This window comes from Scyliorhinus canicula, chromosome 3, assembly GCF_902713615.1.
Source record: "Scyliorhinus canicula chromosome 3, sScyCan1.1, whole genome shotgun sequence".
Lineage (NCBI taxonomy): Eukaryota > Metazoa > Chordata > Chondrichthyes > Carcharhiniformes > Scyliorhinidae > Scyliorhinus > Scyliorhinus canicula.
In genome coordinates this window covers 226,055,633-226,071,884 of record NC_052148.1, presented here as the reverse complement: position 1 = coordinate 226,071,884, position 16,252 = coordinate 226,055,633, and the positions used below count along the sequence as shown (strand labels likewise).

The 16,252-nt window shown below is 42.9% G+C and overlaps 1 protein-coding gene across 4 annotated transcripts in view; it reads right to left on the bottom strand.

Annotated features, from left to right (window-relative positions):
- LOC119963329 (folliculin-interacting protein 2-like) overlaps positions 1-16,252 on the bottom strand; it is a 120,867-nt gene that overhangs the window by 62,709 nt on the left and 41,906 nt on the right. For all 4 annotated transcript variants that reach the window (XM_038792308.1, XM_038792310.1, XM_038792309.1 and 1 more), the window contains one exon: positions 436-555. In XM_038792308.1, coding sequence (XP_038648236.1) covers positions 436-555 — 120 coding nt within the window. The remainder of the gene's footprint in view (positions 1-435; positions 556-16,252) is intronic.

The window sequence follows — 16,252 nt, the reverse complement described above, 5'->3', positions numbered from 1 at the left end:
AATGAAGCCCAAATCAGGAGTGAAGAAACTCCCATTATTTGTTTTTGCCAGTGGATGTAACCAAGTGAGGAGGTGTTTTCTTAATCAGTCGCTATTCAAAAGGAAATTAGTACCATAAAAGTTTAGCAAATATTTAATGAAAAGTAAATCTGGACTTTATTTCTCAATATTTAAGGATAATAGTCAAACAAATTGCTATTCTCTTTTTACTTCCATTTCTGAAGGCTGCTTAAAACTTGGGCATTGACAACCAAACAAATTCAGTAATTCTAAACAGATGTTCTGGGCAATGCTAGCAGGGCCACATATATCATACATCACGAGTCGCACTGCAAGTGTGGTTGTGTCCTTCTCCTTTAACTACTGCAGGCCTTATGATGAAGACGACAATGGTGACAATGACAATAGTGTTGGGTAGAAATTTCATTTGCTTACCTGATACCTAGGCAATTGCTCTTTGAAAGTGTAGGCAGAAGAGGAATTTTGGGTGCAGGTACCACTGCTACCTGTGGGGTTGCATTTTCCTTGTAACTTGGACAGACCATCTGAACGTTTCTAGAAAACAATGCAAAAGATTAACTTCAGGATTTTCATGTATGGTATGTTGCTGGTTTATAAATCCATAAGTTTTCTGATGTACACTCCAGTATATTTAACATAAAACCTTTGGGCGGGCAGAAGGGAATGAACATAGATTATCTATCAAAACAACTTTGAGTTTTCTGTACAATCTCAATCCTTAAACTTTGTTACAGTCAGAATGTTCACTGATTTAACACTTGTATATCGTTACCAGCAAATTGGCATTAAACAGACAGTACAATCACAAGATTGGCTGGTTTGAGAATTAGGGAAATTCACACTTATACACCATGGGCTGTGCTTCTGGATTTAAACACAAGGCTCACTTTGTGCAGAGCAGGAGGTAAATTTACTTTGTATTAGGTTTATGCTGGAACTAGATTCAAAATACCCCAGGTTGGATTAGATGGAAACCTGGTCTAATCTTCATTGTCAATATCCTCTTCAGAACATAAAAGTCCACAAAACAATGCAGCGACAATATATTACAAACTTCCAGAAATAGAACAATGCTGAGGTGAAAGCAGGGATCACCTCTCGTCTCAAATAGTGAAAATTTTTCAGAATGGCCAGTGATGAGTGACTTACCTAAAGGGAGAGAAATAATAAAACATTGACTTTCCCCTCCAAACTGCAGGCTAATCATTTGTCTTTGGATAAGCTCAACAAAAGTTCTGAATATTTGGATGAAACTTTATAAAAATTATAATGAACTCTATTCGCAATCTACAATTCAAAATAAATAGGTTATAGCAAGATGCTGAGAAAAGTTTGATTTGATCAGGCATAGTCAACATGGTTTTGTAAAAGGGAAAGTTTATTTATAAAAAGGAGTGTCTCAATAGTGCCAGAGACCTGGGTTCAAATTCGGTCTTGGGTGACCTGTGTGGAGTTTGTACTTTCTTCCTCGTGTCTGTGAGGATTTCCTTCGGTGCTCCCGTTTCCACCCACAGTCCAAAGATGTGCAGGTTAGGTGGATTGGCCATGCTAAATTGTGTCCAAAGGTTAGGCGAGGTTACAGGGATAGGGCAGGGGAGTGAACCCGGGTGGGGTGCTCTTTAGGAGGTCGGTGTGGACTCGATGGACTATTCTAAATCGTACTGTGACCAGGTGTGAAGGTGCGAACTAGCTTCCCTCTATTCCACCTCCTCAGTTGGTCACAACAAAAGTTCAAGTTTCTTTTTCACGAAGATGTGTCATTTCCAAATCAAAATGTATTTAACTATTCATGCAGTGTGCAATAAGGACTCAATTAAACAAGGTTTTCGAAAGTTAAAGATAAAACTTATTAACCACTGAACCAGAGAAAAATAATAAAATCGTGCCGTCTCACAACAGGTATCAGAAATGAGAATTAAAAGAATATGCGCTTAAGTGCCCTTTGACTTCCTTTGTGGCATGGGCCTTAAACATTGTGGCTGATTCAGGTTAACTGGTTTCTTGGATGCAGTCAGATGTGGAAGATGTTGTCATTATTCCAAGATCTTGTTTTGCTGGTAGGTTTCTGACTGTTGACTTCTTGACACATTCATTTTTTGGAAAAAAGTGAGAAGGGGAAGAGAACATGGCTTTTCAGTCGGTTTCCTCTGCTGAAAACAACCTTGACACTAGCTGGGTCACTTGCAATCTCTCTGCAATGGCAGTACCCTGGCCTGTTATATTTGATATGTTGTGTTATTTCCAAAGGGTCTGTGGGTCTGTCTCGAGCAGCCATTGTTTCAATATCCAGCACTTTGCATTAATGTCTCTCTTGTAAACAGTTATGCGTTTCAATCGATGTTTTAATTATATGAAATGTCCTTTTATTTTACATCCCACTGAAGGTCTTTATTGTTTTAGAAAAATAAAGGGGCATAGCCTTGTGATGTCATGTTTGATTAATTTATTTATTGGAGCTCTTTGAGAAAGTAATAAGCAACATGGTAAAGGGGGGGGGGGGGGGGGGACCGGTGGATGTGGTGTACTTAAATTTCCAGAAGGCATTTGACATGGTGCCACATCAAAAGGTTACTTTGCAAAACAAGAGCTCAATGTAGGGATTAACATAGTAGCATGGATCTAGGATTGGTTATCCAAACAGAAAAAAGTAGGCAAAAGTGGGTCATTTTGGGGTTGGCAAAGTGCGAAGAATGGAGTGTCACACGAATCTGTGCTGGGGCCTCAAATTTTCAGAATTTAGATAAACGACTTGGTGAAGGGACTGAACATAGAACATAGAAAATACAGCACAGAACAGGCCTTTCGGCCCATGATGTTGTGCCGACCTTTTGTCCGAGATTAAGAACAAAATAATCCACACCCCATCATTCCACCGTAATCCATGTACCTATCCAATAGCCGCTTGAAGGTCCCTAATGTTTCCGACTCAACTACTTCCACAGGCAGTGCATTCCATGCCCCCACTACTCTCTGGGTAAAGAACCTACCGCTGACATCCCCCCCTATATCTTCCACCATTCACCTTAAATTTATGTCCCCTTGCAATGGTTTGTTCTACCCGGGGAAAAAGTCTCTGACTATCTACTCTATCTATCTGCCTGATCATTTTAGGAACCTCTATCAAGTCTCCCCTCATCCTTCTCCGTTCTAATGAGAAAAGGCCTAGAACCCTCAAGAAGGTATGACTACGAAATTTGCTGATGACACAAAGATAGGTAGGAAAGCAAGTTGTGAAGTCCACATCAGGAGTCTGCAAAGGGATATAGATAGGTTAGGTGAGTCTGCAAAAAATTGGCTGATGGGAGTATATGTAGGAAAATGTGAACTTGCCCACTTTGGCAGGAGAATAGAGAAGCAACATATTGTTCAAATGGAGAAAAATTACTGAACTCTGGGGTACAGATGGATGTCCTTGCACACGAATCAGAAAATTATTGTGCAAATACAGCAAGAGATTAGGAAGATAAATGGAATATTAGCTTCTGCTGCAAGGGAAATGGAATATAGAAGTAGAGAAATTTTGCCACAGTTGATCAGTGTGCTTGCTGGTGATGCCACATCTGGAGTAGTGTATGCTTTTTTATTTATTTATTTATTTAAAAAAACAATTTTTTTTAAGAGTACCCAATTATTTTTTCCAATTAAGGGGCAATTTAGTGTGGCCAATCTGCCTACCCTGCACATCTTTGGGTTGTGGGGGTGAAACCCACACAGACACGGGGAGAATGTGCAATCTCCACGCGGACAGTGACCCAGGGCCGGGATTCGAACCCAGGTCCTCAGCGCCGTAGGCAGCAATGCTAACCACTGTGCCACCGTGCTGCCCCAACCTCTAACTTAAGGATATAATTGCATTAGCAGTTCAGAGAATGTTCACGTGACTGATTCCTGGGATGATGGGGCTATCTTACAAGGAAAGATTCAACAGGTCGGGCTTGTATCTGTTGGGAGTTCAGAAAAGTGAGGCTTCTTTTTTTTCCCCCCTTTTTAATATTGCACTCTGTAACATCCCTTTTTCATGTTGACATTGTACACGGTTTGTTATAAATGAAATTATCTTTATTAAAAATATTCAAAAAAAGTAGTGAGATGATCTGATTAACACAGATCTGATTAAAACATATCATTGCTGAGAAAAGCGACAAGCTGTAGAAGGTGTTCATCTTGCACTCATCAGGACAGATTTGCAAGAGGACCATTTCTAAAAGGAAGAACAACTTATCCTGCTCGAGAAGAATGGGTGGAACGGTAACACAGTGGTTAGCACTGTTGCGTCACAGTGCCGAGGTCCCAGGATTGATTCCCGACGTTGGTCACAGTCTGCGCGGAATCTGCACGTTCCTGTGTCTGCGTGGGTTTCCTCCGGGTACTCTGGTTTCCTCCCACAAGTCCCGAAAGACGTGCTGTTAGTCATCTGGACATTCCGAATTCTGCCGTGTACTCGAACAGGCACTGGAATGTGGCGACTAGGGGCTTTTTACACAAACCTCATTGCAGTGTTAATTTAAGCCTACGTGTGACAATAAAGATTATTATTAAGAATGCAGATTAGCTAGCAAGTGGACTTGGTAGAGTCATTGCCATGGAGAATGTACCAGCGAGAAAGTAACTCCAAACTTTTATTTAAATTCAAACCGAGGTCAACTCTGATTGGTCGGTGACTGTGCGGAAGGATGTTGCAGGTTACAAAGGGACATAGATAAGATGCAGAAGTGGGCTGAGAAGTGGCAAATGGAGTTTAATGCAGAAAAGTGTGAGGTGATTCATTTTGTAAGGAGTAACAGGAATACAGAGTATTGGGCTAATGGTAAAATTCTTAGTAGTGTGGATGAGCAGAGAGATCTCGGTGTCCATGTACATAGATCCCTGAAAGTTGCCACCCGGGTTGATAGGGTTGTTAAGAAGGCGTACGGTGTGTTAGCTTTTATTGGTAGAGGGACTGAGTTTCGGAGCCATGATGTCATGTTGCAGCTGTACAAAACTCTGGTGTGGCCGCATTTGGAGTATTGCGTGCAGTTCTGGTCGCCACATTATAGGAAGGATGTGGAAGCATTGGAAAGGGTGCAGAGGAGATTTACCAGTAGTTTGCCTGGTATGGAGGGAAGATCTTATGAGGAAAGGCTGAGGGACTAGAGAAGAAGGTTAAGAGGTGACTTAATAGAGGTATACAAGATGATCAGAGGATTAGATAGGGTGGACAGTGAGAACCTTTTTCCTCGGATGGTGATGGCTAGCACGAGGGGACATAGTTTTAAATTTTTCTTCTTTTTTGTTGTTGTTTTGTTTTATAAATTTAGAGTACCCAATTCATTTTTTACCAATTTAAGGGGTAATTTAGCATGTTCAATCCACCTACCTTGCACATCTGTGTGTTGTGGGGGCGAAACCCACGCAAACACGGGGAGAATGTGCAAACTCCACACAGACAGTGACCCAGAGCTGGAATCGAACCTGGGACCTCAGCGCCGTGAGACTGCAATGCTAACCACTGAGCCACCGTGCTGCCCGACATAGCTTTAAATTGAGGGGAGATAGATACAGGACAGATGTCAGAGGTAAGTTCTTTACTCAGAGAGTAGTAAGGGCGTGGAATGCCCTGCCTGCAACAGTAGTGGACTCACCAACATTAAGAGCATTTAAATGGTCATTGGATAAACATATGGATGTTAATGAATAGTGTAGATGGGCTTTCACAGGTCGGCGCAACATTGAGGGCCGAAGGGCCTGTACTGCATTGGAATATTCTATTGCTCTATTGGTCTAGGGCAGCACGGTGGCACAGTGGTTAGCACTGCTACCTCATGGCACCGAGGTCCCAGGTTTGATCCTGGCTCTGGGTCACTGTCCGTGTGGAGTTTGAGCATTCTCCCCATGTTTGTGTGGGTTTCATCCCCACATCCCAAAGACGTGGATTGGACAAGCTAAATTGCCCCTTAATTGTAAAAAATGAATTGGGTACTCCAAAGTTATAAAAGAAAAACTGATTGGTCAAAGCATTGCATGGAGAATAAACCAGGGGAAGGCTGCCCTGAACTTAGGTTCTGTTGAAAAAGGTGCATGTGTGAACATGGTCTTTGACAGCATGTCTGTTTTCTCAGTAATACACCCAGGACTATCAAGCACTATTTGAAACTTATGTTCTGAGATGTGACAGGATGGAAGCCAAGAGGATGTTTACCCTCCTGTGAGTGGCTAGAACATGGACACAGTTCAAAAATAAGGGGCTTCCATTTAAGATGGAGAGAATATTTTTTCTGAGGTTTGTTGGTCTGTGGAATTCTCTTGTCCAGAGAGCAGCGGAGGCTAGATCATTGAATATCTTTTAAAGCAGAGTTTGATAAGATTCATGATTGACAAGGGAGTCAAAGGCATGAGGAGTTGACAGTAGGGTTCCTGCCATATATCAGTCATGACTCATGACCTTATCAAATGGTGGAACAGGCTCCAGGGGGCCTATGCCTGCTCCTAATTTATATATAGAGCCATGCTAACACTGCCTTTTTATTCATGGATTTTCATATACAAAAACTTGAGGTTTGTATTTTTTTTAAATGGGAGGGCTACTAGAAGTTTTCGGTATTGCGTCTTGAATAAAAAAAAATTGGTTCTCCATAGCGTGGTGAAATATTTTGAGCAAGCTATTATGCAGGTGAATCCAGACAGTCCACCTGACAGTATCCTAGACTTTGACAAGGTGCTACATAATAGATTACTAAATAAAAGAGTACCGTCTGTTTGGTGGGCAGCATAAGGATTCTATTGCATTCTCCAGATAGGCAACGGTTATGTAGGAGAACCAACCACCACAAGTGTGTCCCACAGGGACCTTTTCATTACCTTTCTTGCCAATCTCATTCAAGGCATTGAAGGAATGAGGTACATAAATATGGAGTGCAGCAAGAGTGGAATCACTACAAGTATTCAAAAGAGTACCTGAATTTGGACAACATAACTTCATATAGTAGGAAGGTGGGATCCCATTCACTATTTAGGAACACAAGGACAGGAGTAAGCCACACAGCACCTCAAGCCTGCTCTGCACTTTAACTAGATCATGGCTGATCTTGTACTGCAACATCATCTTCACACACTATCCCCATGACCCCTGAAGGTCACTGGTATCTAGGAATCTTATCAAATTGAACACAACTTAATGTCTGAACCTCCACCATCCTCTGGGGCAGAGAATTTTAAACATTTAGCACCTCCGACTGAAGAAATTCCTTTTCATTTTGGTTCTAAATGGCCTACCTCTTAGACTGTATTCCCTGGGTCTAGACTACCCAACCAGTGAAACATCCGTCCTGCATCCACCTTGTTGAACTCGAAGAATTTTGTATACTTCAACGAGATTGCTACTTGTTCTCCTAAACTCTAGAGAATACAGGACCAGCCTCCTCAATCTTTCCTCATTGGACAATCCGCCATACCAGGGATTAGTCTCGTGAACCTTTATACAAACGTACAGAATAGGAGAAGTATGCCATTCAGCTCCTCGAGCCAGCTCCATTATTCAAAATGATGGCTGACGCGTTTCAAATTCAACATTCCCATCTACCCCCCACCCTCCCCATTACCTTTAATTCCCTTGACTAACAAAATTCCATCTACCTCAACTGTCTTCTCAGGCAGACAGTTCAAAAGCTGTACAACCCTCAAAAGATTTCTCATCTCAGTCGTAAAATGGCGACCCCTAATTTTAAAACGTGTCCCCTAGTTCACAAGAGGAAACATCCTTTTCCACGCCCATCTTGAAAAGACTGTTCAGGATCTTATCTACTTTAATCAAGTCACTCTTCAAAACTCCAGTGTGAAGAAGCAAATCTGTCCAACCTTACCTCACACGACAAGTTGATGATTCCAGTTATCAATCCAGTAAACCTCCTCTGAACCACCTCCAATGCATTTACATCCTTCCTTGAATAAGGAGACCACATCTGCAAAGAGTATTCAAGGTCTGATCTCACCAATGCTCTGTATATCTGAAGCATAAGATCCTTAATTTTATGTTTGATTCCTCTTGTATTAAAGGAGAGCATTCCATTAGCCTTCTTAATTACTTGCTGTAACTGCATACTAACTGTTTGTGACTCATGCACTAGAATCCCCTGTACTTAGAATTGTGCAAGTGTTCTCCATGTAAGTAATACTCAACTCTTGAATTCATCCTGCTAAACTGAACTTCACATTTTCCCACACTATACCCCGCCTGTCAGATTTTTTTGCCCACTCACTTTACCCATCTATATCCATTTTCAAACATCTCATGTCATCTCCACAACATAAACTTTCCTACCTATCTTTGTGTCATCTGCAAATTTAGCTGCCATTCCTTTGCTTCCTTCATTGAAGTCATTAATAACTTGTAAAGTTGGAGGCCGCAGCACGCCTGTGGGGCTCCACTTGTCACATTCTGCCAATCAGAAAAGTTCCCATGCATGCATACTCTGTTTTTTGCAGCCAGCCAATCTTGTATCTTTGTTACCCCCTACACAATGATTTTATGCAATAACAGTCTATATGGCACCTTATCAAAATGTCTTCTGGAAATCCAAGTACAATTATGTACTTGGGAAGGGGCCATATTAGATGTGGTGCTGAGGAATGAGCCCGGCCAGGTGATCGATGTTTCAGTAGGAGATCATTTCGGCAACAGTGATCATAATTCTCTAAGTTTTAAGCTGCTTATGGAGAAGGACAAGAGTGGTCCTTAGGTGAAGGTGTTAGACTGGGGGAAGACTAATTACAACAGCATTAGACAGAGTCTGGAAAGTGGGAAAGTGTTGACTGGGTGAGGCTGTTTGAGGGAAAATCAACATCTGGCATGTGGGAGGCTTCCAAATGTCAGTCGAATAGAATTCAGGACCGGCATGTACCTGTGAGGACGAAAGATAACAGTGGCAAGTATAGGGAACCCTGAATAACGAGGGATATTATGAACCTCGTCAAAAAGAAAAAGGTCTAAAAGGCTTAGGACAGATGAAGCCCTTGAAGAATATAAAGAAAGTAGGAAGGAAGGGACTGAAGGTAGGAGTTAGGAAGGTTAAAAGGGGTCATGAAATGTTGTTTGCACACAGGATTAAGGAAAATCCTACGGTGTTTTATACATATATAAAGAGGAAGAGGGAGAGAAAGGGTTGGTCCATTCAAGGATATTGGAGGGAATCTATGTATGGAACCAGAGGAAATGGGAGAGATACTAAATTAATACTTTGTGTCAGTATTCACCAACGAGAAGGACTTGGTGGATGAGGAGTATAGGGTAGTGTATCTATATGTTAATAAAGAGGAGCTGTTAGGCATCTTATAAAGCATTATAAGTAGATAAGTCCAAGGCCTGATGGAATCTACCCCAGAATACTGAAGGAGGTAAGGGAGGAAATTGCTGGGGCCTTGACAGTAATCTTTGTATCCTCATTGGTTACAGGTGAAGTTCCAGAGGACTGGAGAGTAGTCAATGTTGTTCCATTGTTGTTTAGGGCAGCAGGGATCATCCAGGAAATTATAGGCCAATGAGCCTTGCGTCAGTGGTAGGGAAATTGTTGGAAAAAATTCTTAAGAGGCAAAATTTACTCACATGTGGAAACAAATGGACTTATTAGTGATGGACAGCATGGTTTTGTGAAGGGGAGGTTGTGCATCATTAATTTGATCGTGTTTTTTGAGGAAGTGACAAAGATCATAGATGAGGGAAAGGCATTAGATGTTGTATACATGGACTTTACTAAAGCCTTTTACAAGGTACCTCATGAAGTCACATGGGATCAGAGGAGAACTGGCAAGTTGGATACAGAACTGGCTTGAGCACAGAAGACCGAGGGTAGCAGTAGAAGAGTGCTTTTCTGAATGGAAAGCCGTGACTAGCGGCATTCCACAGGGATCAGTTCTGGGACCTTTGTTGTTCGTACTGTATATAAATGATTTGGAAGAAAATGTAGCTGGTCTGATTAGTAAGTTCGCAGACAATATAAAAATTGGTGGAGTTGTGGATAGTGAAGAGGATTGTCAGAGGATACAGCAGGATATAAACTGGTTGGAGTCTTGGGCAGATGGAGTTTAATCCAGACAAGTGTGAGGGAATGTACTTTGGAAGGTCCAATGCAAGGAGGAATTACACAGTAAATGGTCGAACTCTTGCGAGTATTGACAGGCAGAGAGATCTGGATGCGCAAGTCCACCGATCATTGAAAGTGGCAACACATGTGGATAAGATGGTCAAGAAGGTATAAGGTATGCTGGCCTTCATCGCTCAGGGCATTGAATATAAAAATTGGCAAGTCATGTTGCAGCTGTACAGGACCTTAGTCAGGCTTCATTTGGAATATTGTGAACAATTCTGGTCGCCACACTACCAGAAGGATATGGATGCTTTGGAGAGGGTGCAGAAGCAATTTACTAGGATGTTGCTTGGTATGGAGGGCATTAGCTATGAGGAGAGGTTAGATAAACTCAGTCTGTTCTCACTGGAACGACAGAGATTGAGAGGCGACCTGATAGAGGTCTACAAGATTATGGGTGACATGGACAGAGTGGATAGTCAGATGCTCTTTCCTAGGATAGGAGAGTCAAGTATTAGGGGACATAGGTTTAGATGTGCGAGGTTTAGATGTGCAAGGCAAGTGTTTTTACACAGAGGGTGGTAAATATATGGAACACGCTGCCTATAGAGGTGGTGGGAGCAGTTACGATAACGGCATTTAAGGGGCATCTAGACAAATATATGAATAGGGTGGGAATGGAAGGATATGGACTCCGTAGGTACATACGGTTTTAGTTTAGGGAGGTACCATGGTCAGAGCAGGCTTGGAGGTCTGAAGGGCCTGTTCCTGTGTTATATTATTCTTTGTTCTTGTCTACAGACTAACCTCTATCCACAGCACATGTTACTCCATCAAAAAATTTCCCTTTCACAAAACCACGCTGACTCTTCACAATTACCTATTTTTCCTTAGTGACAGCTCTTCAATAATCAATTCTATCCCTTTCCTCATAACAGATGTCAAGCTAACTGGCCTATGGTTTCCTGTCTCTCTCTCTCTTTTGAATAGCAGGAGTTATAATAGCTCCTTGCAGGCAGCAGGATGGCGCAGTGGTTAGTGCTGTTGCCTCACAGCGCCGAGTTTCCAGGTTTGATCCCAGCTCTGGGTCACTGTCTGTGTGGAGTTTGTACATTCTCCCCATATTTGTGTGGGTTTAGCCCCCACAACCCAAAGTTGTGCAGGGTAGGTGAATTGGCTCTTTTGCCCCTTAATTGGAAAAAAGAATTGAGTACTCGAAAAAAACATTTTTTTAATAATAGCTACTTTCCAGTCTGATGGAACCTTTCCAGATGTATTTTGGAAAATTATCAACACATCTACTACCTCATTATCCACCTTCTGGAAGACCTTAGAATGAATTCAATCAGGACACAGAGACTTGTCAGCCTGCAGTTACATCAGTTTGCTTACTACAGCATCCTTAATGATTGCAATATCACCAAGTTCCTCTCTCCTTCCCACCTCCTAATTTACAGCTATTACTGGAATATTTTTTGTATCTTCCACAGTTAAAATAGGAGGAAAATATTTCTTCGTTTCATCTTATTCATTATATGAGGAACGGTTGAGGACTCTGGGTCTGTACTCGTTGGAGTTTAGAAGGATGAGGGGGGGGGGGGGGGGATCTTATTGAAACTTACAGGATACTGCAAGGCCTGGATAGAGTGGATGTGGAGAGGATGTTTCCCCTTGTGGAAAAAACTAGAACCAGAGGCACAATCTCAGACTAAAAGGATGATCCTTTAAAAAAGATGAGAAATTTCTTCAGCCAGAGGATGGTGAATCTGTGAAACTCTTTGCCACAGAAGGTTGTGGAGGCCAAATCACAGTGACTTTAAGACAGAGATTGATAGGTTCTTGATTAATGAGTGTATATGTGGATGAGAAAAATATCAGCCATGATTTAATGGCGGGGCAGACTCGATGGGCCGGGTGGCTAAATTCTGCTCCTATGTCTTATGGTCTTACATTTACTGTTAACGCCCCATTGTCAGTCACTATACGATCAACATTCACTTTACTTCCTCTTCTCCTTCTTAAATACCTCGAGTAACTCATTTCTAGCTGGCTTCCACCCATAATTTCTTCCTCCTGATTAGTCATTCTATGACACTCTTTATAATCTGACCAATCATCTGACCTGCCATTCATCTTTGCACAGTTATATGTTTTTTCCTCATGTTTTCTTTAACTTTAGTTACCCATGGATGATGGGGCTGCCTCTTTATGGTGGGAATATCCTCATAAATGTCTGCCACAGCTTCTCAATTGATCGATTATCTAGCCTCATATCCTAGTTCGCTTCAGCTAGCCCAGCTTTCATGGCCACATAGTTGCTCTTATTTAAGTTTGAAATACTAACCAATAAAAATTTTTTTATTTTTTTTTAAAGTTTGAAATACTAGTCTCAAGACTGCTTTCTTTTGAAACTAGTTGTAAAATTCAATCATATTGCAGTTACTGTTTCCAGGAGTGCCTTTATTCTGAGGTAATTAATTAATCTGTCACATTACATAGTACAAGTCAAATATAACCTGCTCTCTGGTCGATTCCAGAACGTGCTGGTCTAAGAAAGCATTCTATGAACTCCTCACCCAATCTGATTTTTCCAATTTATATGTAGATTAAAATTACCCATGATTATTGCTGTCCATTTATCACTACATTTCTTCTTGCATACTTTGTCCAACATAGTGGTTACTGTTAAGGAGCCTGTATGCTCTGTATGACTCATTGATCGACAGTTCCAACACGCCACAGCAAAAAACCGCACTGACCTCCTCAGAAGACAAACACGGGACACAACTGACAGAGTACCCTTCGTCGTCCAGTACTTTCCTGGGGAAACTACGACATCTTCTTCACAGCCTTCAACACATCATCAATGAAGATGAACATCTTGCCAAGGTCATCCCCACACCCCCACAAATTGCCTTCAACCAACCGCGCAACCTCAAACAAACCATTGTTTGCAGCAAATTACCCAGCCTTCAGAACAGCGACCACGACACCACACTTCCATCGGGCAGGGCAATCTCTGCAAGACATGCCAGATCATCGACATGGATACCACCATTACACGTGGAAACACCACCCACCAGGTACACGGCACATACTTGTGCGACTTGACCAATGTAGTCTACCTCATACGCTGCAGGAAAGGATGCCCTGAAGCGTGGTACATTTACTCCTGCAGAAAGAGCACCTCCGCTTTTAAACTCCTTAGGATGCGCAAAGACACGAGATCTCTTCACCGGTCCACTGAGGCCTTCGCACGTCCCATGTTATCAGCCATACTGGAGGCTTACGCCTCCATTCCCCTCTACCTTCCACCATCTTCACCTTGTAGCTCTACTCTCATTAATTTCACCCTGTACCTGGCCCAGCCAAGATGGCCCCTTTCTCTGCCCCTAACCAAATTCCTACGTGTGCACATTACCAAAAATCTGTCCTGGTCCACACACGTCGACACTACCACCAAGCGCCTATACTTTCTCAGGAAACTAATGAAATTCGGCATGTTCACATTGACTCTCCCCAACTCTTACAGATGCACCATAAAAAGCATCCTATCTGGCTGCATCACAGCCTGGTATGGCAACTGCACGGCCCAAGACCGCAAGAAACTTCAGAGAGTCATGAACACCACCCAGTCCATCACACAAACCTGCCTCCCATCCATTGACTCCATCTACACCTCCCGCTGCCTTGGGAAAGCGGGCAGCATAATCAAAGACCCCTCCCACCCGGCTTACTCACTCTTCCAACTTCTTCCATCGGGCAGGAGATACAGAAGTCTGAGAACACTCACAAATAGATTCAAAAACAGCTTCTTCCCTGCTGCTACCAGACTCCTATATGACCCTCTTATGGACTGATCTGACAATTACTAAAGTCCTATATGCTTCACCCGATGCTGGTGTCTAAGTATTTACATTATGTACTTTGTGTTTCCCTATTATGTATTTTTTTTTCATGTACTAAACGATCTGTTTGAGCTGCACGTAGAAAAATACTTTTCACTGTTCCTCAGTACACGTGAACTCACCTTGTCGCATCACACACAACCCCCCCCCCCCCCCCCCCTCTCTCTCTCCCTCTATGGTCACATCTCTTAGCCTTCTCCCCCACCTCACTTCCGTTCACCAGCATTACCTGCCAGCGCTGCAACTCCTTCAAAACCCCACCCCTCCCTCACCTTTCTGTTCTGGTGAAGGCGGCTCCCCGCTGACCTCCCCCTCCCCACCCAAACAAAGGCTCATTTCGCCTTAATGACTACCGTCCAGTGGCTCTGACATCCATCATCATGAAGTGCTTCGAAAGATTAGTCATGGCACGAATCAACTCCAGCCTCCCGGATTGCCTTGATCCACTACAGTTCACCTACCGTTGCAACAGGTCCACAGCAGACGCCATCTCCATGGCCCTGCACTCCCCTGGAACACCTAGATAACAAAGACACCCATGTCAGACTCCTATTTATCAACTACAGCTCAGCCTTCAACACCATCATTCCTACGAAACTCATCTCCAAGCTTCGTGGCCTTGGCCTCGGCTCTTCCCTCTGCGACTGGATCCTGAACTTTCTAACCCACAGACCACAATCAGTAAAGATAGGCAACAACACCTCCTCCACGATCATCCTCAACACCAGTGCCCCACAAGGCTGTGTCCTCAGGCCCCTACTATACTCCTTATACACCTATGACTGTGTGGCCAAATTCCCCTCCAACTCGATTTTCAAATTTGCTGATGACACCACTGTAGTGGGTCAGATTTCAAACAACGACGAGACAGAATACAGGAATGAGATAGAGAATCTGGTGAACTGGTGCGACGACAATAATCTCCCTCAATGTCAAGAATTCAGGAAACGAGTGGAGAACATGCCCGTCTACAACAATGGGAACAAAGTAGAAAGGGTCGAGAGTTTCAAGTTTTTAGGTGTACAGATCACCAACCACTTGTCCTGGTCCCCCCCCAAGCCGACACTATAGTTAAGAAAGCCCACTAATGACTCTACTTTCTCAGAAGACCAAGGAAATTTGGCATGTCAGCTACGACGACCCTCACCAACTTCTACAGATGCACCATAGAAAGCATTATTTCTGGTTGTATCACAGCTTGGTATGGAGCCTGCTCTGCCCAAGGCCGCAGGAAACTACAGAAGGTCGTGAATGTAGCTCAATCCATCATGCAAACCAGCCTCTCATCCATTGACTATCTATAATTCCCGCTGCCTCGGAAAGGCAGCCAGCATAATTAAGGACCCCATGCACCCTGGACATACTCTCTTCCACCTCCTTCCGTCAGGAAAAAGATACCAAAGTTTGAGGTCACGTACCAACTGACTCAAGAACAGCTTCTTCCCTACTGCCATCAGACTGTTGAATGGACCTACCTCATTAACTTGATCTTTTCTCTACACCTTGCTATAACTGTTAACATTATATCCTGCAGTTTCTCCTTCTTTCCCCATGTACAGTATGCATTGTTTGTACAGCATGCAAGAAACAATACTTTTCACTGTATACTAATACATATGACAATAATAAATCAAAAACCGTAGGTCACCTCACCCAAAGACAAACAAAAAGAAAAAACACAGCCGCAGGCAGGAGGAGGGTGGAGACAGCCGTCCACTTACAATTTTTTTCACCCCTGCTACCTATTGTCAACCCGACAGTAAAAAAGGAAAAACACTCAGAGGAATAGAAAAAACATCCCTTCCCTCCAACCCCCACTCTACCGATGTTCACAATTACTAGTGACTAGGGGAATTTTCACAGTAACTTAATTGTTAATGTAAGCCTACTTGTGACAATAATAATTATTATTAAAAGTGTTAGCACCTCCGTCTCCCAAAATTGTTCAGTTCTCCCCCAGTTTATGCTCCTTGATAAAGTCATTGACCGCTTCTGAGGTTTCAAAATAGTATTCCCATAGATCACCCATAGTTCCGCCAGGTACATCACCCCAAACCTGACCCGTTATTGATACAGCAAAGCCTTGGCCATGTTGAACCCTGCACGCGTTTTGCCAGCTCAGCTCCAATGTCTTGGTATATTCAGATCTTGTTCCCCTCCCATTCACAGTTGTGCTTCCCCCAGGTCCATTGGGGAATCTTCTCCTTTTCCATTACCTTGTGGAGTCTCACGATCACCGCAGTCTGTGGCACCCCCGTCCTAGGC